General features: G+C 39.2%; 1 protein-coding gene and 1 pseudogene across 7 annotated transcripts in view; one reads left to right on the top strand and one right to left on the bottom strand.

Annotated features, from left to right (window-relative positions):
• The window catches only part of NDFIP1 (Nedd4 family interacting protein 1), a 110,699-nt gene that overhangs the window by 25,511 nt on the left and 58,213 nt on the right, over positions 1-26,975 (bottom strand). Inside the window, exon 1 of one of the 7 annotated variants that reach the window (XM_034656187.1) lies at positions 16,774-16,800. The exons of the other annotated variants lie outside the window; for them this stretch is intronic. Within the exon in view, the coding sequence (XP_034512078.1) occupies positions 16,774-16,785 (12 nt within the window). The 5' untranslated portion in view covers positions 16,786-16,800. Of the gene's footprint in view, positions 1-16,773; positions 16,801-26,975 lie in introns of those variants that run through there. 7 annotated transcript variants of the gene reach the window in all.
• Positions 3,565-4,981, top strand: LOC100464128 (annotated as a pseudogene).

The following is a 26,975-nucleotide window of genomic DNA, read 5'->3' as shown; positions in this document are numbered from 1 at the left end:
AGTGACTACAGTGGGACATATCTTTAAGGCTACAAAGTTGGTTACTTGGTTTCGAAATGTATTTTTAATGTTCCCTTTTCTGTCCCTGGGAATCTTTCCTGCGCAGCCCTCTCCCCCACATCCCTGAGGCTCAGGGATCTTCAGGCTCTCTCCTGAGACTCTCTCAGAGAAGTACATGTTGGAAAGATGCCCAGTCTCTTCTATCAACAAGGTCAGTGGGAGCATGAGTCCAACCTGTTACAAAATCCTGGCTGTAGGGGACACTGTGAGAGGCAGGGTTGGAAAGTGGTGAGACCTGCTGCTCTCTCCCTGCTGTGCTATTAGATGTGGTGGGTGGGGGGAACCCTTTGTATCTATGACAGATAATAAATACCCGCTGGGGACTGATTCTTTTTTGTCATATAACTTTTCTTAACAATTCTGATCAATTTCACTTATCTCTAAGTAAGATTTAAATGGCATTTTTTTTTCAAAACAGTAATTACACAATTACCTGTGCATGCCATATGAAGTACCGAGTTTAGTACAAAACTACCTAAAATTACCAAGGTCTCCATCCTTGAGATGGGAATAATCCAATCATCTGAAAATCTGGATGGCCTTTCTCTTTATCACACACCCACTGTTCCCTCGCCCTCACTTTCCCGACTACCCATGTTCATACTCTGAGTAGACCCTGTCATGGCTCCCTAGAAGAACCCTAAAACCCTCCCACGTTTCCACTCTGCATATCACAATCTGCTATGGTGCTTCTTGGACTTGACCACTTTCTATTTTTTTTATTATTTACCTACACGCAGATGTTAATAACGTTTTGTCCTCTAGATTTAGCCGGTGAAAGACAGCACATCTAAAATAAAGGATGTGCGGCGCCTGGGTGGCTCAGTCGTTAGGCGTCTGCCTTCGGCTCGGATCATGGTCCACGGGTCCAGGTTGGAGCCCCAAATCAGTCTCCCTGCTCAGCGGGGGGCCTGCTTCTCTCTCTCCCTCTGCCACTCCCCCTGTTCGTGCTGTTTTTAATCAAGAACAGAGCCAAGACCAGGATTAGGCCAAATTAAGGGCTAACATTTACAACTGCTGGATGGCAGTACCTACGGCTCTTTTTTTTTTTTTTTAATGACGTTAGTCCCCATACAGTACATCATTAGTTTTTGATTTAGTGTTCCATGATTCATTGTTTGCATATAACACCCAGTGCTCCATGCAATACGTGCCCTTCTTCATACCCTTCACTGGGCTAGCCTATTCCCCCATCCCCTCCCCTCTAAAATCCTCAGTTTGTTTCCCAGAGTCCGTAGTACCTAAGGCTCTTAAAAGTCATTCTTGGATTCTATTTACTAAGAATGGGAGAACAAAAATCCTACTAAACAACAAAGAGAAAAACAAAAAAACCCATAAAGCCTTATACATTCCAAGAGGTACCAAAATATACCTCATAATTCATACAAACACAACGAACACGTGGAAAATAATGCTGAACTATCCAATAAATCCATAAAGTTACAAGTATTCACACCGTTCATTTTTTCTTGGTTGGGTCCTACTTAAGCAGCAAGAGATCTTTTAAGTTTTAACCCCTTAAGTTATTAACAATAAGTCTCAAAAAATCCTAGATCAATGCCTAAACTCTAGCTTTAAATGTTATTTACCACTTATAATTTTAGAGTTGAATCCTAAATTTTACCTTACAATGCAATTTTTAAACCTCTCATTACCAACCCACTACTTCTGCATACTCTTTAAATCTTACCAAATGAGACAGTATAATTACCAGAAAGTAAACAAGCACATTTCCTTAGGTAAACAACTGAGTGTGCATTTTACTGTTATTCAGAAATAACCAAAGTCTGTGAGGACTGTGTATTTTCCTTTTTTTTTTAAATATTAAATTTTATTTATATGGGGCTTTATTATTTTTTTAAAGATTTTATTTACTTTATCTGAAAGAGAGAGAGAAAGCACAAGCAGGGGGAGTGACAGGCAGAGGGAGAGAGAGAAGCAGGCTCCCCACTGAGCAGAGAGACCAATGCGGGGCTTGATCCTAGGACACTGGGATCATGACCTAAGCTGAAGGCTGACACTTAACCGACTGAGCCACCCAGGTGCCCCAAGGACTGAGTATTTTCTACTATATATAACCTGTAGAATTTTAATTGCATACTGACTATAAATTGTGTTATTCTAACATCACCAAATTCTTTACATTCAAGAACAATTCTCTATTATAATGCTATCAATTAGAGAATAACATTTAAAATACGGTAAATAATTCTGACAGAGAGAAACTCTTAACTTAAAAAAACCTAACTTAAAAATGGGTAAAGAGGGGCCCCTTGGGTGGCTCAGTCAGTTAAGCGTCTGCCTTCAGCTCAGGTCATGATCTCAGGGTCCTGGGATCAAGCCCCGCATAGGTCTCCCTGCTCAGTGGGGAGTCTGCTTCTTCCTCTCCCTCTGTGCTCTCTTGCTCACTCTCTCTCAAATAAATAAAATCTTAAAAATGAAATGGGCAAATAACTTTCATAGACATTTCTCTGAAGAAGATACGCAAATGGGCAATATACAGAAGATGCTCAACATCATTAGTCATCACAGAAATGCAAAATCAAACCAAGAGAGATCACTTCAAACTCACTAACACAGCCATAAAAAAATTAAAAAGGAAAGTAACAAGTGTTTCTGAGCATGCAGAGAAATTGGAACCCTCATACATTGCCAGCAGGAAAGTAAAACTGTGCGACTGTGGAAAAGTTTGGCAGTTCCTCAAAGACAAGTTAAACAGAGAGTTATAAAAAGATCCAGCAATTCCACTCCTAAGTATATACTCAAGAGAAGTGAAAACATAGTTTCACAGAAAAACTTGCGTGTAAATGTTCATGGCAGCATTACTTATTATAGTCAAAATGTTCATCAACTGATTCTCGGATAAACAAAATATGGTATATCCATACAAAAGGATGGCTAAGAATAATCCATCCTATCAAAAGAAAAAAAGGAATGAAGTACTGATACATGCTACACTGCAGAGGAAGCTTGAAAACAATATGCTAAGTGAAAGAAACCAGTCAAAAAAGACCATATATTTTATGATTCCATTTATATAAAATAACAAGAAACAGCAAATCCAAGAGAGACAGAAAGACTGGTAGTTGCCAGGTGCTGGGGAAGGGAAGAGGAGAGAGTAACTGATGCTAAAGGATCCAGGTTTCTTTCGGGGGTGATAAAAATGTTCTGCAGTTATACAGTGGTAATGGTTCCAAACCTTGTGAATGTAGTAAAAATAACTAAATTGTATACTTTAAAAGGGTGAATTTTATGGTATTTGAATTACATCTCAAAAAAAAGTGTTTTCTAATTTTGAAAACAAAAACCTATATAATGTGAATTTTAGTTAAAACAAAACTGAAGAGGGGCGCTTGGGTGGCTCAGTTAGTTAGGCATGGGACTCCTGATCTCATCTCCAGTCTTGATCTCAGGGTCGTGAGTTCAAGCCCTGTGTTGGGCTCCATGGTGGGTGTGGGGCCTACTTCAAAAAACAAAAAAAATAAATTAAAAAACCAAACTGAAGAGCACTCTGTGCACCCGCTCCTCGGCTCTGTGTCAGTGTATCCTTCCACCCATGCCACCACCACTGCTGCCGCCACCACCATGAGGGAGATTGTGCACCTGCAGGCCAGCCAGTGCAGCAACCAGATCGTCACCAAGTTCTGGGGGGTCATCAGACTAGCAGGGCATCGACACTAAAGGCACTTACCACAGCGACAGCGACCTGCAGCTGGAGTGCACCAACGTGTACTACAACCAGGCCAAGGGTGGCAAGTACGGTCCCTGGGCTGTGCTCCTGAGCCTGGAGCTGGGCACCAGGGACTGTGTGTGCTCGGGACCCTTTGGGCAAATCTTCAGGCCAGACAACTTCGTCTTATATGTCAAAATGGTGCTGGGAACACCTGGGCCAAGGGGCACTACGCGGAAGGTATAGGGCTGGTTGATTTCGTACTGGATATTTTGAGGAAGGAAGCTGAAAGCTGTGACTGCCTGCAGGGCTTACAGCAGACCCACTCCCTGGGTGGGGGGCCTGGGTCTGGGATGGGTACCCTCCTCATCAGCCAGATCCAAGAGGAGTACTGAGACGGGATCATGAACACATTCAGTGTGATGTCCTTGCCCAAGGTGTTAGACACAGTGGTAGAACCCTACAATGTCACCCGCCCAGTCCACCAGCTGGTAAAAAACACAGAGGAAACCTACAGTATTGATAACAAGGCCCTCCATGACATCTTCTTCAGAACCTAGAACTGATCACACCCGCCTATGGGGACCTCAATCACCTGGTGTCAGCCATCACGAATGGGGTCACCACCTGCCTGGGCTTTCCTGGCCAGCTCAGTGCTGACCTGCACAAGCTAGCTATCAACACGTGCTGGTCCCCTTCCCCCACCTGCACTTCTTCATGCCCAGCTTCGTTCCACTGACCAGTGGAGGCAGCCACAGTACCAGGCCCTGATGGTGTCGGACCTCACCCAGCAGATACTTAATGCCAAGAACAGGATGGCTGCCTGTGACCCCTGCCACAGCCACTTCATGACTGTGGTCCCAGAGTTCCGGGGCTCCATGTCCATGAAGGAGGTGAATGAACAGATGCTTAACATCCAAAACAAGAGCAGCAGCTACTTTGTGGAGTGGAACCCCAACAACATGAAAACAGGTGTGATATCCCACTCCGGGAGCTAAAAATGTCTGCCACCTTCATCGGCAATAGCACAGCCACTCAGGAATTGTTCAAGCATATCTCAGAGCAGTTCACAGCCAGGTTCTGGAGCAAGCCATTCCTGCACTGGTACACGGGTGAGGGCATGGACGAGATGGACTTCACCAAGGCCAAGAGCAACACCAATGACCTGGTGTCCAACTACCAGCAGTACCAGACACCACAGCCAAGGAGGAGGGTGAGTCTGAGGAGGAGGCAGAAGAAGAGGTGGCCTAGAGCTGCTCACCAGTAAAGCATGGAAGCTCTTTGAACTCTTTACTCCCTCACATACTGTTCTCTGATAGCCATGTCTCTGTGTGCACCTGCTCTTATTCCTGTTGTGACATCACACACGGTACAAGACACCACCTTTAAAGCATTTTTATAGTGGTGGGGGGAACCCTGAAAATTAACTGCTCTAAATCATCATTCTCTTGCTAAATCAATGTCTATGCCCCTTAATGGGAAAGAATGGTCCTGATCCCATCAGCGTCCTCAGGGCTTAACATGGAACCCATACCTGCAAATGAACAAAAATAAAGAAAAATAACACCAAACTGCAAACTAATTGAAGTAAAAAAAAAAAATTCCTTAATATTCTCCCCTCCTGACGAGAAAAATGTTAGGATCAAGAAATCAAAATAGTTGGCAACAACCTGTTTTAAGAGCTGAGGATGAGCAATATTAATTTAAATTTTTCTACTTCAAGAGCTTCCCTAAAGATAATTTTAAAAATAAACCACCAGAATTAGACTATCCTCAACAATATGTCTCATGTCAAAGAAAAAATTAAATGCAAATCCTCTTAATACCAAAATAAAAACACGATTAAAGGTCAAAATTCACCAAAGCCAAAGAAAGAATAATGCCTTAAAAAGTCAACACAGTAACAGATGAAAACTCTAAGACCACAGTAAATCCCCTTAGAAAGGCCATCAGTTTATAAAGCTTTTAAAAGATTTTTGTGGTTATCACTTAACACACATAAATACAACTGATGAATAAAATTTGGTTTGGAATGAGAGAAAATACTTGCAGTAGTTATCTTAGTCCTTAGAAATGAGAGCAAATGCTATCAACTATGATTACCAACTTGATGTGTTTTCGTATTTCTTCACTTGAGATCCAAGTAACAAGGAATATCATCCAGGGAGAAAAGAGGAAAGCAAGATAGTAGCCACTCATCTCCAACTTCAACTTTCCTAAGAAGCCAAGGTGCTAGGAGAAATCACTCCTCCTCCGCAAACTAAATGAGCCAACCATGGCTATGATAGCGCCACTCTAAGATTTTTGGGTGGGACCAGAAAATTGTCATCAACCTGCCAACCCCCAGGATCCATGCCTTATGTTCAAGTATTTCCACCACTGATAGCTTCACCAAGACAGCATCAAGTAAATGATGACTAGTGTTTCCTGGCATGACACTTCAGCAAAATCTGTGGCCAAGAGCCTTCAGAGTTAATGATAAGCCCCATGATTTTATAAAGACTGGGAAAACAAGAGGGGCAACCACACAACGTTTTCAAACAGGCTTCTCTGCCTCTGAACACATCTTTTGAGAAGTAGCAAACAAACTATTTACTAACCAATCCATGTCCTCAGTAACATTCTGAGTCCTACCTCTTCTCCATTTCATTATTCTGTAAGAAAACTCAGGCTTCAGAGCTCTAGGGCCTACATGGAGAAGTAATTAAAAGTCCTAGCAAAGACAAGTTGAAATGGAAGAGTAAGCACTTGGCTTTTTCCCTTGCTTTTAACAGGATGGTAGAAACCATTCATCTTTTGTTCAGAGAATAACCAACATAAAAATAGTAGCTAGACAGACTCACTTTTAAATAATTTATATATATAAAATCTAGTCCATAATTTAAATGCAAGGGTGATAAATACTGTTCGTGCTTTAAAAAAAAAAAAGTTGCGTTCATCTAAGATATGTTAAAGCTATAAAATACCAACATGGGAGCATTCATCTTTGAACTCTTTACTCCCTCACATCCTGTTCTCTGATAGCCATGTCTCTGTGTGCACCTGCGCTTATTCCTGTTGTGACATCACACACGGTACAAGACGAATGGTTGCAATCGTCTAAGATATGTTAAAAGATGAATGGTTGCATTCATTTAAGATATGTTAAAGCTATAAAATACCAACATTGGAGCAAAAATGACCTCTTAATTATTCACCATTTAAAATGCTATAGTAAGCAATGCTTTCTGGAAGAAAAAAAAAAAAGGAAATAAAGGAAGTTGTCCCTACAGAACATGGGCTACAACTGGTATCATCTATTCAAGGATTCTTTTAGACTTCAAGAACAAGTCAAATTTCTGGACTTGGCATAGAGAACACTTCCAGCCTTTATTAAGATATTACAAACACACATATACATTAATACATACACACGTGTGTATACAAAGATGTATCTATTAAGATACACACATTAAGGATAGGTTTAACAAGGGCGCCTGGGTGGCTCGGTTGGTTAAGTGACTGCCTTCAGCTCAGGTCATGATCCTGGAGTCTCAGGATCCAATACCACGTCAGGCTCCCAGGTCAGCATGGAGTCTGCTTCTCTCTCTGTCCCTTTCCCTTCTCATGCTAAGAAGTTAAAAAAAAAAAAAAAAAAATAGGTATAATAAACACACACACATACATCTCCCCAAATCCTAACTTGTAAAACAATTATATAATGTAATACTAAAATTACAAAAGAACCTAACCCTTTTAAGTCAGTCCAATACAAAGTTATTAAAACTACACACTTATCAGGGCGCCTGGGTGGCTCAGTCGGTTGAGTGACCAATTCTTGGTTCTTGGCGTCATGGGATTAAGCCCTGCGTGGGGCTTCACACTCAGCGTGGAGTCTGCTTGAGATTCTCTTTCACTGCTTATGCTCTCATGCTCTTCCATTCTCTCTCTCCAAAAAGAAAAAAAACCCTACATACCTAATATATTTAAATTAGTTTGATTTGTACAACTTTTCCGCAAAACAGCTAGACCACACAAAGAGTACTTAAACTGTAGACACAATTGGGACACCTGGCTGGCTCAGTTCCTAAGAGTATAAGACTCTTGATCGCAGGGTTGTGAGTTTGAGCCACACACTAAGTGTAGAGACTACTTAAATAAACTTTTAAAAAACAAAAAATAAAATGTAAACACTATTAATGTAGATACATAACCTAGAGGAGTATAATCAAATGTAAATGTACTATGATCCAAGCTTTCCATTCTCTCCACTGCCTTTTCTTCTGCCATAGCCCACAACAACTCTTCTTATGGATAGTCAGAAATTTGAATATTTCATTCAATAAAATTTTACCAGGCACTAACACATGCCAGGATGGCATTAATTTTTGATTATTTTTTCCCTTAATGCTCCTGAAAGAACATTTCCTTTTTTTCCATTTACTTTTCCATTTTTTCCATTTACTAAGAAGATTGGTTGTTAGTAGAAGCCATAATATACTATTTAAGTTGATAATTCTGGATGTGAAAAAGGTAATCTGGTATTTGTTAAATGATGTTTTATGTATAATTATTAAGAGCAAGATCTGTCAACAAGGACAAAATAACAGTTTCATTAAATCTGTTGATAGAAGCACTATTCCTATATACCATTATACTAAAATACCAAAGGAAGTCGCTTCTTAGGTACAGTAACTGGTTTCTTCCTGGCTCTACTTGTTTTGTTATGTCAATATTCTCTACCCTGTGATAACCTTCCTGTTTGGGTCATCACAGGGGATGACACATTTCTACCAGCAATATCCTAAAGAAGCAGTAGTCTACTTGAAGAACAGCAGTAAGATGGGCACCAATTTCTTCCTTTATGATTGGCTGTTTGGTGTCCAAGGACATAAAGATGTCCACCCACATATGCTTTTCATATTAAGAACTTTTATTCATTCAAAAGACACCATTAAGAGAATGAACACAACCCAGAGTGGGAGAAGATTTATTTTTCAGACAGAAGACTAATAACCAGCATATACAAAGAACTTCTAAAAAATCAGTCGGGAAAAAGGGAAAAAAAAAAAGGAAAAGGAAACCACCCAACTGAAAAACAGGCAAAGACTTGAATAGACATTTCACAAAATAAGTTATTCAAATGGCCAATACACTTACTAAAAAGTGCTCCAATTCATTAGCAGAGATGCAAACTAAAACCACAGATGATATTTTAAAAGCAGAAAATACCAAATGTTGATGAAAGTATATAATGACGAGAACTCTCAAATTGGGTTTGTAAATTTGTACAACCACTTTAGAAAACTGTTCAGCACTTACCTATTAAAGATGAATTTATACATACTCTATGACCAGCAATTCCATTCTAGTTACATATCCAACAGAAACATGTATGTTCACCAAAAGACACACCTGGATGTTTAAAGCAACACTATTTATAAAATTGGAAACTACCTAATTGCCCATCAACAGCTGCAGAATGAATAACAAAACTGTGCTATCTCCGTACAATGGAATACTACAAAGCCATGTGAATAAATAAACTAATACAACATACAATGCATGGGTGAAGCTCATAAAAATAACGTTCAGCAGAAGCAGCCAGGATAAAAGAGCACTGACTGTATGATTATATTTATACAAAGATCAAAGCCAGGCAAACCTCATATGCCAGTGAGTGGTTACCCTGTGGAGGGGGTAACTGGAAGGGCAACCGAAGGGGGCTTTTCTTTTCTTTTCTTTTCTTTTTTTTAAGATTTTATTTATTTGACAGAGATAGAGACAGCCAGCGAGAGAGGGAACACCAGCAGGGGGAGTGGGAGAGGAAGAAGCAGGCTCAAAGCGGAGGAGCCTGATGTGGGGCTCGATTCCATAACGCTGGGATCACGCCCTGAGCCGAAGGCAGACGCTTAACCGCAGTGCCACCCAGGCGCCCCGAAGGGGGCTTTTCTGAGTGCTGATAATGTTGTTTCTTGATCTGGGTACTAGTCAGAGAAGTGCATGTTCAACTTTTGAATTCACTAAGCTGTGCATGTATGATTTGTGTATGGTTCTGTATGTAAACTATACTTCACTAGCAATTCGGGAAGGGGAGAGAAGGAGACTGGATGAGTATCCGTGATACAGACAGGGACCTTTGCATGGTTCACCGCTGTATTCACCTCAGCACTGAACAGAGTGGCACATCAGGGGTACCTTATTAGCACACGCCACTAAAGCAGGCATGGAGGTGTAGCTCTAACAGAAATCTACCTAAAGAAACGGTGGCTAATGCCATCTTAACCTACCAGTTCACATTTATCTCAAGTATTCACATTACTTTACAAATCACCAAATAAATGTACAGGCAAGGCATGCAGCCACATGCAGATGAATGCCAAATCTATGGAACGGACAGTGATGACAGGACCATGAGGGAGCATCAGCAGCAGGTGGCATCCCTATGACTACTTAGGACCAGGAGCACATAAACATGAAGAAAACTGATGAGAAGCCAGGCTTTACAAAACAATGAAGACAAAGCTTACTCTTTCTTACTGACTCATCTAAAAGCAAGGAGGTGTGAGAAACAAAAAAACTTTCAAAAGATTGCTGTGACCCGGATTATAAACTCACAGGTTTGATTTACTTGCAGGCTTTATAAACTTACACATTACATGTATTCCTTTCGTATGTACCGTGTATTTCATAACAAAAATTAAAAGAACATTATGATTCTATAAATACCAATTTTCATATAAAGGGTAACAAAAGCTTAAGAAACACAAAGGAGAGGGGCGCCTGGGTGGCACAGCGGTTGAGCGTCTGCCTTCGGCTCAGGGCGTGATCCTGGCGTTATGGGATCGAGCCCCACGTCAGGCTCCTCCACTATGAGCCTGCTTCTTCCTCTCCCACTCCCCCTGCTTGTGTTCCCTCTCTCGCTGGCTGTCTCTATCTCTGTCAAATAAATAAATAAAATCTTTAAAANAAAAAAAAAAAAAAAAGAAACACAAAGGAGAAACAGACATCTTCAACCTTTATCTACTGAGAAATAAGAAATGTTTAACATTTAGTATTCAACAATTAGCATTGTACACTAGGTATAAACAGGTATTCAATAAAGGTGGTACATATGAAGGAAAATTAGTATTTTAATCACACTGTAATTCCTAGAACGTTCTTTTCTTCTAAAAACAACCAACTGGGGGTGCCTGATTGGCTCAGATGGTTGGGCGCTGCCTTTGGCTAGGGTTGTGGTCCCTCTGGCCCTGGGAGTCTGCTTCTCCCTCTCCCTCTGCTTCTCCCTGTCCCTCTGCTTCTCCCTCTCCCTCTGCCTCCCCCCCCCCCCCCCCCCCCCCCCCGCCTCTCTCCCCAGCTCATGCACTCTCTCTCATTCTCTTGTGCATTCTCTCTCTCTCAAATAAATAAATAAAATATTTAAAAATAATTTTAAAAAGAGACAGCAACTTCCTTGCCATATGACTTAATTTTACCTCTTTTTCTTGGTGCTTCTTTTGACATTCTGTTAATGATAGATTTTTCATCAAGGCTAGGTTTCCCTNCTTTCTCTCTAAAGAAACAACAATTGCTGGAGAGGATGTGGAGAAAGGGGATCCCTCCTACATTGCTGGTGGGAATGCAAGTTGGTACAGCCACTCTGGAAAATAGTGTGGAGGTCCCCTAAAAAGTTAAAAATTGAGCTACCCTATGACCCAGCCATTGCACTACTGGGTATTTACCCCAAAGATACAGACATAGTGAAGAAAAGGGCCATATGCACCCCAATGTTCATAGCACCATTGTCCACAATAGCCAAATCGTGGAAGGAACCGAGATGCCCTTCAACAGATGAATGGATTAAGAAGTTGTGGTCCATATATACAATGGAATATTACTCAGCTATCAGAAAGCACGAGTTCTCAACATTTGCTGCAACATGGACGGCACTGGAGGAGATAATGCTAAGTGAAATAAGTCAAGCAGAGAAAGACAATTACCATATGATTTCTCTCATCTATGGAACATAAGAACTAGGATGATCGGTAGGGGAAGAAAGGGATAAAGAAAAGGGGGGTAATCAGAAGGGGGAATGAAACATGAGAGACTATGGACTATGAGAAACAAACTGAAGACTTCAGAGGGGAGGGGGTGGGGGAATGGGATAGACTGGTGATGGGTAGTAAGGAGGGCACGTATTGCATGGTGCACTGGGTGTTATACGCAACTAATGAATCATCGAACTTTACATCGGAAACCGGGGATGTACTGTATGGTGACTAACATAATATAAATAAAAAAACATTTTAAAAATTAATTAATTAATTAATTTAAAAAGTTAAAACAAAAACAAAAACAACCAAATGGTATATACAGAAATGGAATATTCTACATTAAAAACACAGCAAAGTCAATGTCCAGACACCAAAAGTGACAGATATGCCAAAAGCCAGAGACTAGTGCTCACTGCAGCCTATTTGGCTCTGCCAGCCCTGTGAGCAACCAGAGCTCTCAGGCTGAGAACTTCCAAAAGCTATAACTGCTTATTACTTTATTATTATTATGCCCGCAGTAGAGCATACTAGGGTAGAGATTACGGATGGGAAAAGGTATTCAAGAGTCTGCCTTAACCTAGGTTTGATCATGAGGTTCTTCTCCTCCAAGAGCAATGAGAGCCAAGAGAGAGGTGCATTCAGCATTTCTTTATCTTTTTCTCCATCCCACCATCACAGAATGTTTCAATATGCAAGTGTTTAACTGCTAGATTCACTTAACACCAGTCAACGAACAAGTCAGTGCCATGACTGGTGTGGGGTAAAGGACTCAACAGTAAAGGTGACTGGTGTTTTCCACCTAAATCTGTAGTTTATTGAAGAAAAGACAATCAAAAGAATTAAGTGCAATTTTAATACTCCACTTAAATATTAAACACACACATTTACTTCTTATCCCTTCCAAAACCATCTTAAATGTAAATGTCAGTAAAGTTTTAATTTTAAGGCAAAAAACTACGGAGCCAAGCACCTGGAGAGGAAGCAGCAGTAAAATCCTGAAAGCCAGAAGCAGGATGACAGGCGGCAACTACCACAGCAGACCCAAGAAAACCCAAGCCTGAACTAGAAACCAGAAAAGCAACCTGTCTTGCACTATAGCCTCAAAAGGCTCAAGGGGTGGCAGCAGGTACTGGGGGAAGTAGGAATGACAATGAGATTTAAAAGCAGCAAGGTTGTAGATGCACCCAGAAACACACAGCTCTCGAGATCCCCATTAGAAGACTAGAGATTCATTCTCTGGAGTTTGTAAAACAAGAGGTCTGGGCTGGAGACACCGAGTTTAGGAGAAAGGGTAGCATATCAGAAAAGAGTGATTAAGTGAGAGGTTTATATACTAAATGTTGAGATCTTCCAGCCTTCTGCCTCCCATTCAGCTCCCTTCTTACTAGCAGCCAGGTCTATTCCCTAGAGCAACCCAAGAGAACAGACCTAAAGACACTGTCACTCAAAGCAACAGCCTCGTCAGGTTCAACAAGAAACTCCACCAAGCATACTGAGCTTCCAAACTGCCTTACTGATTGTGCACTCTGAACCAAGCCGCTGAAGACCACCACAAACCTAATGAAAGCTTCTAACGGTCATAAAAGACCAAAACAAAGAGAATACATGCAATGTGGAGGAAACAAGTAGGCAGGAAGATGAAAACTTGAAGAAAGGAAAAAGTTTTCAATAATCTCAGAGAAGAGAAAAAAATCAGAACCATAAAACAAGGATGGTGTGCTATAAAGAAAAAAAGGGGAAGGTTAGAGAGTTTCTGAAAATTAAAACTAACAGATTAAACATTTATCAAAGAGTCAGAATCTAAAACTGAGAAATCTCAGGGTGCCTGACTGGCTCAGTTGGAAGAGCACACAACTCTTAAACTCGGGGTCATTAAGTGTGAGCCCCCTGTTAGGCAGAGATTACTTAAATACCTAAAACTTTTTAAAAAAGATTTAAAATGGAGAAATCTCATAGAGAGTAGAAAAAAGAGACAAAGATGAAAAATATGAGATGAGGCTAAAAAACGTTTTAAAGAATCAGTACAAGAGGTTCTAGATTCGAAGAGAGGAGGGGGAAAAAAAACCAAAGCAGAGAAATATCAAACAAAAACTTTTTATTTTCTTTTCTAATTTTTATTTAAATTCTAGTTAGTTAATATATAGTGCAATGCTGGTTTCAGGAGTAGAAATCAGTGATTCATCACTTACATATAACACCCAGTGCTTCTCACAACAAATACCCTCCTTAATGTCCATCCCCCATCCACCTCCCTCCATCACCCCTCAGTTTGTTCTCTATCCTTAAGAATCTCTTATGGTTTCTCTTTCTTCCCGCCCCAACATATGTTCATCTGTTTTGTTTCTTAAATTCCACATATGAGTGAAATCACATGGCATTTGTCTTCCTCTGATTTACTTCACTTAGCATGGTACACTCTAGCTCCATCCACGTCTTTGCAAATGGCAAGATTCCATTCTTTTTGATGGCTAATATTGCATTGTGTATATATACCACATCTACTCTATCCATTCATTAGTCAACGGACATCTGGGCTCTTTCCATAGTTTGGACACAAAAACTTTTTTAAAATTTACCAGAACTGACAGACATGGGCTTCCAGACCGAAAGGGCCCTCTGAATGCCTGGCACAATGGATGAAAGTAGATCTCAAGGTACAACACAGTGAAATTTAAGAATACTAGAGACAAAAACGAAGCTCCTAAGAGCTTCCGAGAGTAAGAGACAGAGAGCTAGAGAAGTAGGCCTCATCTTTAGAATCAGACATCAAAACTGGCTTTAAGCTTCCTAAGAGCGAAACAGTGGAATTAAGAAGGCAATGGAGTAAACACCTTCAAAATCCTAAAGGAAAATGTTTCTGGACCAAAAGTCTAAGTGAGAAGATAACACAAAACAGTCTTCGATGTACAAAGTCTCAAAAAAAGGGGGCGGGGGGCTTAACTTCCCATGCATTCTTCCTCAGAAAGATACTGAAGGCTGTGTTCTAAGAAAAAGAGGCAATAAACCAAGAGAAAAAACTGAATCGAGCAAAGGGGCTTCAATTAAAAACCTTGGGAAAGGAAACCCCCAGGATGATAACTAAACAGCAGACCTTGGGAGCAATCTTCTAGAATGGGTCAAAAGGGAAGGAAAGATCCCTTCCCACCCTCAATGACATCAATAAAATACCTTATGCATCTGAACATATCAAAAAAACTATGAGGCTGTATTACGTAAGAGCCTGAGGATGAATTAGTGCTATTAGCAATTTATGATATGTATATAGAAATTAAGGCAACAAAAAATAATAACTTTTGAAAATGTATTTTAATTCCAGTACAGTTAGCATACAGTGTAATATTAGTTTCAGGTACACAATATAGTGATTCAACACCTCCATACATGACCCCAGGCTCATCACAAGTACACTCCTTAATCCCCATCACCTATTTTACCCATCTCCCCACCCCCTAAAATAATTATTAACTTCAGGGAAAATAAAGTACTGTTCAGGCAAGGACAAGAAACCACAGTATGCCAAATATCTCAGCTGTGAATAGTATTTATTACTTTCAATTACTGTAAATGCTGAATATTGATCTAACCACATAATGGATACAACTTTATCAGAAAAGTGAAGAGACAGGAAGTAGGAGCTGTGGCAGGGAGGTAAAAGACAAATCCTTACACCTCACAGTGGTTAAGTCCATTTTTTTTTCAACAGTAAAAACTGAAAAATCAAGAAGTAGCACACATAAAATCTTCTTTAGCTACAAGAATAACAAAACAGCAAAAGTAACAGCTAAAGGAAAAAAAAGAAAAGAAACAGCTGAAAGAGCTAAGAAGCAGGCAAGTAAACAGGAGACTACTGTTTTTAGTAGTAAGCCTATAAGATTTATTTGACTCTAACCTACTTGCATGTATAAGTTTGATATAAAACAAACTAAAAGTTAAAAAGAGATAAAACGTGATTACAAAAGGTGTCACAAAAGAGGAATCTCACTGTGCTGAGGGGAAACTAACCTAACGTGGGAGGAGTACTCAAACTCCCCCTAGGACAGACTATCTAAACTAAGGTGAGGGCTAGGAGGGAGAAAGCATTCCAGGGAGAGGACAGAGAAGAGGCCTCCAAACCAGAGAGGGTGATGAACTCTAGGCCCTGGCCCTGAAACATATCTCCCATTAGAAACAACAAGTCATGAGGGTCAACCCTTCCCCCAAATCCTCTCTCCCTCACCACATCTTGCTTATCCTTCAAGGCCAAGCTAAGTTTCATCTTCTCAGAAACTTTCTACCTAGAACCAGGTGAGCTCTTTCATCTTAAAATGATGTCTTTTGTCTACAATCTCATTCTCTGAATTAATATAATTAATATTATATCAAGACCATAATACATTCTCTTGAATCACTCAATAGGCAAAAACATAAAGAAAATAAAAACCACCAATCCGATCTTTCAGATATCCTTCTAGCCTTCTGAGCAAATACAAATCATTGAATAACCTTTTCGCTAGCTGCATGGTAGAATTTTCCTTCATTAAACAACCTTTTGTAGAATCACTACAGTATCTGAAAGTCAGTCTTTATTTTTTAAAGGGGAAAAAAAGTTCCTTTCTTAGAAATAACTACAGCATTAACCAGGGACAATTAAATAAAAAAGCAATCATCTGCTAAGAGAAATACAAAATCAGTGTTAGAAGGTATGCCCCAGTAATTGTTAAGATCCTTTTAAACACAATTACAGATTCTCACGTTAATATTTCACTGAAATGGGAAGTTCAACTTAAAATGGCATCTGGATTACATTAAACCTGATACATGAAAATATATTTTAACCTTCTAAATAATAGCAGATGCTAATATAATAAGCCAATGATTACCTTTCATGCCCCCATAAACTTTCTCCCCTTCTACTCAGCTGGTCATTTTGGCCACAGCTGAAAGGTGGCAAAATGGCTGTGAAACTTACAAGACTGGATAACTCTGATCACCTCACTTAGCCACCTAAAATGAAATTGGGCCAACACGTCTAAGAAAATTAATGCTGCCTACCTTCACATACATGACTGAGTAGAACTGATTTTAAGCACAGTTTAAAATACATCTGAAAACGCCATTTCAGCTACACAAGGACAAAGCGTTGAAAACAATCTAGGATCAACCATCAATCACGTACAAAATCCTCAATGCAGATTACTCTCAAATCATACCTCTTATTCTGTTTCAAGAGTTACATGAGAATTTCAAAACTTGTGAAAATTCAACTACTAAAAGCAGTGAATAAGAATACTAGAGCTCAGGGGCGCGTGGGTGGCGCAGTCGTTAAGCGTCTGTCTGACTTCGGCTCAGGGCGTGATCCCGGCGTTATGGGATGGAGCCCCACATCAGGCTCCTCCGCTATGAGCCCGCTTCTTCCTCTCCCACTCCCCCTGCTTCTGTTCCCTCTCTCGCTGCCTCTCTATCTCTGTCAAATAAATAAATAAAATCTTTAAAAAAAAAAAAAAAAGAATACTAGAGCTCAAAGAGCTAGCTTCTTAAAAAATAAAAGCTACAGCACTTTTAAATTAAATTACTATTTTCTCACTTTTACAAGGACTTTAGTAAAACATCTAATCAGGGGCACCCGGCTGGCTCAGTTGGTGGAGGTTGTGACTCTAGATCTTGGGGTTGTGAGTTCCAGCTCCACACAGGGCGTAAAGGTTACTTAAAAACAAAATCTTTAAGAAAAATAAACAAAAAAACCCATCTAACCAGTAATAGTCCGGCTTCTATCATGAAGTAATAAAATTATGTGACAGCAAGTGATGATTTTATTGTGAACCTAAAATTGCTCTAAAAAAATAAAGTTTATTGGGGTGCCTGGGTGGCTCAATCAGTTATGCGTCCCACTCTTGATTCTGAATCGGGTCATTATCTCAGGGTCATGGGATTGAGCCCCACATCAGGCTCCATGCTCGGCGGGGATCCTGTTTGGGATTCTCTCTTCCTCTGCACCCACCCCCAAAAAGTGTATTTGAAAAAGTTGTAATTGTTGATTACTTTTCCTGATCTGTAAAAGCATTATTAATTTTTTGCTATGATATACAATGTTTGAAGCTGACAAGAAGGGCAAGACTTAAAACCTAGTACTGAAAAATTACAAAATGGCATTCTGTACTCAGTGACCCATTTTTTTTAAATATTAAGAAGACATTTTCTATATTTTTAAGCAATGAATAATTTCTTTTATCTTTTAGCATAAACTCAACATCTATATTTACTGATATCACTTTTAAAGATAATTCTTCATCACAAAAGAAGTTTGCTAAATCATCAAGAGAATGCCATCTCTTCTGGATCAAAGCCACCAGCTTCTACATACAAAAACAATCAACTATAAAGCTGGAAGGAAGCAAAGTGATGTGTAGTCCAACTACTTCAATTTACGAAAGAGAAAATAAAGAAGCTAAAATTCTGACCCACAGTCCCATAACCTCTTACTTCATGACAGAAGCTGGACTATTAGTGATTAGATGTTTTAATAAAGTCCTTTTACGTTCTCCTGAATCAGTATCAACTTAGTGTTCAAAGTGAAACTTTGAGATACTGAAGTCTACATTACGAGCTTCAAAAACTGCTTATTGGGACACCTTGCTGCCTCAGTTTGTAGAGCATGCAACTCTTGATCTCAGGGTCATGAGTTCGAGCCCCATGCTGGGTACAGAGATTACTGTAAAACAAAACAAAACAAAACAAAACCCTCCTTATTAACACACAGTTATATGAAAAGTTTGGATGCTACAAAAATCCTAAAACGAAAGCTTTTATTAAGAACACCATATTCCTGATTCCCTAGTCCATAAAATTTCATCTAAATTTCACAAGGACGAAATAAGTTAAAAAATAATTTAATTACAAAGTAAATCACAAAATAAGCACAGAATTCTACAGAGAAAGGATTGTGAGGTTAAAGAGACTTGGGTTTTACCTATAGTTCTTGCAATTTTTATAGCACTGTTTTCCATTGTTAATCAGACCTTAACGAGGTGAATATGAGCAATAAATACATGGGTATTATTTTATACTATTCTTACAACTTGTGAGTTGAAACTATTTCTAAGTAAGTTTGTTAAAAGAAGTTCTTAAAAAGCAAAACATGATTATTAACAGAAACTTTGGAAAAAAGAGAAATCACTCCTACCATCTTTCTTAACAATCTAAATATTATAAATATATCGAACAACCCCACTAAAGAAGGTGAGGGGAAAGGTGCTGACCTCAGTACCTAAGCAACTTTGGAAATAAGTAGTCTGTAAGACTAAAAGCAAAAGAAACTGCATAAATGCCCTGTCCCCTAGTTGATAAAAGTGTTTCCCACAGAGGGGTAGGTTAACAATTCTGACACCATTATACACATATGCTAGAATTAAAGAATTAAGTAAATGGATGGTGGGTGGTGGGAGCAAGGTTTCTCTCTGCTGAAGCGGGAGTTTCCAGACAGGCCAGGGCAGCAGGCTAGAGCGATCCACGCAGTAATGGGTTAGAGTTGGTTAGTTTAATATAGATACAGGTGATTACATATAGAAATTCTTATAGTTATGTATAGACACATGTATTTCTTTACTCCGGTAACTTAGAAGGCCTAGAAGCAATGACACTCTAGTAGCAATGTGCACAGATCTTGGTTTCTAGTATCACCGTCCAATAAAAGGAGCCAGGCTCCTTGGAGAAATAGCAGATTCCAAGATGATGCAGGAAATATACACGATGAGCCTGGCGCCAAAAAGGAAGTGCTTCAAAACCAAAATTATGGAATCATGTCAGAGGGACATTAAGTGCCAACTGAAAGAGTTCCAATAGCCAAAACGGCAAAAATCTGAGCCACAAAATAAATTAGTATTGGATTATAATCCAAAGAATAAATTAGTCCATCCTGATATCACTGAATAAATAAATTAATAGGAAGAGACAACTAGCCCATGCAGAAAAATTGAATTATTTATGTAGATTACTTTGCCCTCCACAAGGTGGAGCATAACTCTTCAGTCCTTAAGTGTATATTGTACATAGATAGTAGACTTCCTTCCAAAGAGCACAGTATGAAAAGGGGGGGGAGGTAATTGTACAGTAGAGAAACCTCACAAATACTACACTATTTCAACCAGGTGATCAAGGTCAACATCAACAGTGTTAAGTCACATTGGTTGTACGCATTCTTGGTATGATGTGAGAGAAATGGCACTTTACCTCTGTGGTCTTCCTCACTGAAACCCACAACCCCAGTTTGATCATGAAAAAATATTCAAGACAAATCCAATCGACTATATGAGCAGTTGGATGTTAGGTAAACCCATTGTAATCGGTTCACAATATATGTAAATCAAACCATGACACTGTAAGCCTTAAACTTATTTAGTGATGTATGTCAATTATTTCTCAATAGAACTGCAAACAAAACAAAACAAAACAAAAACTCTTTTGAGGGACAGTCTATAAACACCTGACCAAAACTCCTCAAAACTGTCAAGGTCATCAGGAACAAGGAAAATGTAAGAAACTGTCACAGCCAAGAGTTACCCTAAGGTAACATGACAACCAAATGTAAGGTGGTAACCTGTATGGGGCTATGGAACACAAAAAAAGACATTAGATTAAAAAAAAAAAATCTGAATGAAGTATGGAGTTTAGTTAATAATAATGTATCAGTACTGATTCATTAATGTTATAAATGTATACTGCTAATGTTAGACGTTAATAAGGAAAACTGGATCTGGGGTACATGAAAGCCACTATCTTCTCAATGTTTCTGAAAATTTTAAACTACAAAAATTAAAGGTTATTTTGAATATTTTTTTAAGAACTTGTTTTAAAGGCAAACAGAAAAAAATTATTAAAGCCCGAAAAGCACATACAAATCTGAGTACTTAACACCTCTGAGAAGAGACTGGAAGGGAAGGGAAATCAAGCTTTCCTTTAAAAGTGTATTGTTTGACTTGAGTATATGAAGACTAGCTGCATACTAATGCCTAACAAGAAATGTTTAATTTCATATGCCACATTTAAGCACTGAATAATAAAATCAAACTGTTATTAAACAGAAGTCACTCCCTGAACCCGTGTATTTCTATCCATAAACTATCCAATTTCCAGAAAAACCTCCACACACATTCAAGCATCTCATTAACTAGTAACTGATATTAGTGCAATATGTGAATTTTCAATTGCTAAGGGGGATAAGAAACATACATGTAAAAGGAACTGCTTTAATCAGTAAGAAAATACTTCACCAGAAACATTCTTAAATTTGGTATTTAGACCCAGTACGTATAAACTTTAATAAATTGTGTTATTCAGGGAAAAAAATGAGTCAACCTAATTTTAACAGCAGGAAGTGCTGAACGATGTCTAATAACACTCACTTTATTACTACATTTGGTGAAGGCAGCAACACATCCTGCACTTCTATCTAGACAGCCACTAGAATCATTACAACTGGAGTACGTAAAGCTCAACAAATTCAATGTATGGTATTTGCCACCTGCCTATATTGGCAAAAATGAGTTGAGAACAAAGATAAGACGATCAAGCTTATTATCAGCATTAATCTCTAATTAAATTGTTAGAAGCTGCTTTATCTAAATGGGCACCATCCACTACCACGAGAATATGTTGCACTAAACATCTGTACTTTTTTTTTTTTNAGCAGGCTCTCCACCAATCAGAGAGCCCAACACAGGGCTGATTCCAGGATCCTGGGATCATGACCTGAGCAGAAGGCAGACGCTCAACCAACTGAGCCACCCAGGCGCCCCATAAACAGCTGTACTTGTTCAAAGACAACATAAAAGTAAATTATTAAGAAACCAAAGTAATTATTTTAAAGCCCTAAGAACAGATAAATCAGAAGATAGCACTTGAACCTCTTCCAGCCTTTCCTTTTTTTATTACTAAGAATACAAAGTCACTCTCATAAAAGGATTTATTTTATAATATAATTTTATGTAAAGTAATGTGATACAATCAGTGTCTAGCATAAAGTAATCTGAAGTTATGAGCAGGCAAACCTGTGGGTGGCATCAGTTGAGATGATGCCAGGATTTCCTCAACTAGGCCTTACTCCCTACCCAATAAGGAGTTTTGCCATTTCCAGTACAAAGAGAGAATGATAAAACCAATTAAATCTGCCCTAACAAGTGGTCACCGGTAGGAGCAGGAAAAAAATTAAGAATGGATCAGCAAGAATTCATCACTGCTACAAAAAAACAGTCACTGCTTACCAAGAGGGAGTCAAATAAGAATCATAGTTGTAAATCTACAGCTCACAAATCTTGCTTCCATATTCATAATAGATTACAAAAGGGCTCTCATGATTTATTTCTCATGTGATACTAACTGCTTACAACATCTTTTAGAGTTACACACAAAAATATTTATGGATGTAATAATATGATTTCTAAGATTTGCTCCAAAATAATTGTGGGGAGTATAAATGAAACATTACCTATTTGTTGAACACTGCTGAAGCCGAGTGATAAGTGCATTTGATTTATTATACCATATTTTAGTACACGTTTGGAATTTTCATAGTAAAAAGTTGAAAATGTAAATACTATTAAGAAATGATTCTACTCCTACAAATCAACAAAAGCAAAGAACCCAATTCAAAAATGGGTAAAGGACTTGAACATGCATTTCTCCAAAGAAGATATACAGATGGCCAATAAGCACATAAAAAAATTCTCAATATCACTAATCATTAGGGAAATGTAAATCAAAACCACAATGAGATACAACTTCATGCCCATTAGGATGGTTTTATCAAAAAATAAAATAACAAGCATTGATGAGGATGTTAAAAATTGAAACTCTTCCCCGCCGCCCCCCCATTGGAACTCTTACACACTGCTGGTAGAAATGTAAAATGGTGTAGGTACTATGGAAAACTATTTTTTAATCAAAAAATTAAGAATGCATTACCATATGATCCAGCAATTTTACCTCTGAGTATATACCCAAAAGAATTGAAAGCTGAGACTCAAAAGATAACTTGTACACCCACATTCACAGCTACATTATTCACATCGGTCAAAAGGCAGAAGTACCCCAACTGTGCTCCGATGGATCAAAGGATAAACAAAATACGCTACATGCATACAGTACTATTCAGCCTTAAAATGGGAGGAAATTCTGACACGTGGTACAACATGAATAAACTTGGAGGATATGAAGCTAAGTGAAATAAGCCAGCCACAAAAGGACAAATACTATACAATTCCACTTACATGAGGTATTAATCAAATTCATAGAAAACAAAATGATGGTTGTGGGGGCTGGGAAAGGGGGAAGCAGGGAGTTATTATTCAATGGGTATGCAGTTTCAGCTAGAGAAGATGAAAAAGTTCTGTAAATGGATGGTGGTGATGGCTGCCCAACACTGTGAAAGTATTTAATGCCACTGAACTGTACACTTTAATATGGTCAAAATGGTAAATCATATATATATATGTACATATATATATAAAATTGTAGTAAAGAGCATATATGTATGTATATTACAATTTTTTTTTTAATTTTTAAAAAAACAATTCTACCCATCTCAGTATTTTTGGAAAAGTTTCCTTTGATCATTGGACATACATGCCACAAATAACAGCAAAATAACCTTAAAATTTTGACATAACATTTTAAGGGGCATTCCAAGATGTTTACAACTTTTCAAGCTAAAAAAATAAAACCACATGGGCACTTTTCACCCCTTCCTCCAGGATCGTGACTTCATCTAACACTTCAGCATAAATATGGTTTGGCCTGGCAGAGATGAAGTTCTTTCCCTGATCTATCAAAACCTTCCTCCGGGGCGCCTGGGTAGCGCAGTCGTTAAGTGTCTGCCTTCGGCTCAGGGCGTGATCCCGGCGCTATGGGATCAAGCCCCACATCAGGCTCCTCCAGTGGAAGCCTGCTTCTTCCTCTCCCACTCCCCCTGCCTGTGTTCCCTCTCTGGCTGGCTGTCTCTCTCTCTGTCAAATAAATAAATAAAATCTTTAAAAAAAAAAAAAAAGAAAAAGAAAAAGAAAAAAAACCTTCCTCCACAATCCTGAATTTATCCAAAAAGGTATCATTCCCAAAGCAGCTCTACAATGTCGTCAGACTGCGTTATAAACTCTTATCAGTGATGTTTATAAGTGGACAAATTCTTCAGCAGGCAGTAAATCTAAAACTAAGCATTCTCTTTTTAAGCCTATATGGCCATGTCCTTGTTGCCCCCTTAGACCAGATTCAAATCCAAAGATCTGAAAACATTTCAGAAGTATCTGGCAAAATTCATAAAACAGTCAAAGATATATTCTCCAGTGAGGCAAAGAGGGCTTGGAATGCATGAACAGGAATAAATGTCTGCAGAGAGAGGGACGTATTACAAATTTCACAACACTGGGCCTCCCTCCACCTTTCTGAAACAGTGCTTCTGAATGTCTGGATATACAATCTCAGCTTCAAAACGCAAAAAGGGAAAAAAAATAAAGCCACAGGGAACCTATGAGCCCAGGCTTTCTGTGTAGTCTGTCATAATGCTAAATTCAAGTTGTGTACTGCACTACCAATAAAAAAAAATTAAGGCAAACTTGTATATTTAGTAACGAATCATAGAGTCTTCCACTGCATTTACTCTACTAGAGAACCACCAGCTCTATTTGATTAACCAGATCAAACAGAAGTCAGAACTGCCTTTTGTGACAACCAGAGTATCATGTTCCTATCAAGTTGCCTGGACAATTCACCGACATTCTATAATGCAAAAGCCTTTTAAATATGTATACGCTCTGGCCAAGTGTTTCCACATCTGAAAATTTATACTAAAGAAGAGACAAAGATGGATATAAAAGAAACTTCGGTGAATTAAAAAAAATTATGAACATAATGAACAACAGCAGGCAACTGACTTGAACTATGGTATAACCACAGTTACAAACTATGCAGACATGAAAATATTGACCTACCTTATATGGCTATATTGTGTGCCTCTGCACTTACATGCGAACAAACACATGCACATGCAAATTTGTGAATGCACACATGTTTGAGAACATGATACACATGGGCACATATGCACCAAATGTGTGCAAGTATAATCAGGGGCCCATGGAATGGTACATGTACAAAGATGTGCCTATATATATATATATATATATATACACATACAGGCACATATATATATTTATATATATATATTATAGGCACACGAGAAAATACATATGCACATATATATCTTCTAATGCACATGCCTATATTTGGAATGTGAGCCTGTGTTTTAAGTAGGTGAGTGTGTATTTATCCTTGTAATCACTACTTAGAGGCTGTGACCTTGAGTAAGTTACTGAGCCTCTTGGAGTCTTGAGTTTGTCATCTATACAATAATACCAAACCCTGCCTCATGGGGGTTTTATGAGGAGTAGTGGAATAATGGATGTAAAGCACTTAGTACCGTGATTGGCACATAGTAAATGCTCAGTCAATATTAGCTTTCCTTATCTGTACACATGTATACTGATTTATACTTACGTATATTTACATACCTATAAGTCCACAAATATACATATTAAAATATTAACTTTGGTTACCTATGGGTGACAGATTTTTATTGCGGGGTTTTTTTAGGGGGGCTGGCTTTCATATTTTGCAATTTTTCTAGGAATATTCTTTTTTTTCATGCTTTTTTGGAGATTATTTCTTCAACATAATGATTTTTAAAAATAAAAAATAAAATAAAGATGACCTGTCCCTGAGATACCTCAATTCTGCATCTTTAAAGCTATTAACTACTACACTAAGGAATACATAGTTTTGATACTCCACCAAATTTTTTGTATTCGAGCAATATGTCAGCATTACCTAATAGCTCAAGAAAATGGCAGCACAAAGAAAAGCCACAGCTTTTGGCTTGTTTGCCTTATCCAGAGCAGGATGAAAAGAATGAATTAGATCACACTGTGGGGTACATGTGCTTTCTGAACACTGTGGAGACATTTAAGTGACACCTGTCATTTTTATTTTCTTAAAACAGGGAGGAACCCAGAGCCTTGCCCAAGGTCACACAAAAAAACATATGCCAGACCCCAGGCTGTGAGAGATCTGAGTACTAGACTGCATAGCCACAGTTTGGGCGTGTTTATGAAACCAAGAAGCTAAATTCTTAACCAGTCATTTCAGAAGTCCGGCTGGAGGAGGGAGGAAATTACAACACAGGGCTGATGAGAGCAAAACAAACTGGTAACTGGCTGCACTGGATTAATCTAGATGTTTTAATCATACTGGTTTTTCTTATTTCTAAAATACAAAACTGGAGCTCATCAATGATAGGACACTTAATTTCATAAAAGCACGACTGATATTTGTACACATATTGTATCAAAAACATCTGAAACGACAAAACGCAAGCAGTTATCTGAGATTCCAATCAACACCAGTTCCTACCTGGCTTAATTCCCACAATTATGATGCGTTAGGTTAAATACCACTAAAGACCCTGCAGATTGTCTCTGAATTTCCTAAGGGAACCCAGCTACGGAGACGGGCGAGCAGCTGTTTTCCCTAGGGCCTCAATTTTTAAATTATAACCGGGATAATACTCCAATCAACCCCTATACAGGTCCTCCCCAGCTATGCTATTCAATCTCCTTAAACGTCATTTCCAAGCTTTTAAAACACACATCCAGGCACACGCCCTGCAGCCTTCCACGAAGCTCGACATTTTGGGGCATCGCCCCAGCTAAACATGGCCTTTTCAAACCTACTGCAAACTGCAGACTTGCCTCTCGTCTCATTTTTTACTTTTGTTTTAAAACAGAGGCGAGGGGGATGGGTTTCGACAAACAGATTAGGCTCTGAAACCCTGAGCAATCGCATCTCGTCGCGGGGAGCCGTCGGTCGCAGTAGCAGCGATTTTAATCTTTTCTCTCCACCTCGCTTCCTTTCCCATTTCATGCTTGCCTTTTTTTTTTTCTTTTCTTTCCAATGACATCAAACCAAAAGTGGAGCAAAGAAAACTGAATGCCCCCGGGTCGGTGCCTCCCGAGGGTCGCGGGTTCTGCCTCGGAGACCCGACCGCCGCGGGAACTGCGGGAAACGCTGCGGGGCAGAGGCTTTCCACTGCCCGAGTGCCGCCCCAGGTCGCAGAGGGATGGGCCGGGCCCGCGGCGGCCTCGAATCCCAGCGCGGGGCCCGCCCGGCCCGCCCGGCCCGCCCAGGCCCGGCGCGGCCTGCTAAGCCCGCGGCGTCGC

The sequence above is a fragment of the Ailuropoda melanoleuca genome, chromosome 3 (genome assembly GCF_002007445.2).
Source record: "Ailuropoda melanoleuca isolate Jingjing chromosome 3, ASM200744v2, whole genome shotgun sequence".
Taxonomy (NCBI): domain Eukaryota; kingdom Metazoa; phylum Chordata; class Mammalia; order Carnivora; family Ursidae; genus Ailuropoda; species Ailuropoda melanoleuca.
Note: the sequence above shows the minus strand (reverse complement) of the source record. Positions and strands in the feature narration are given on the sequence as shown.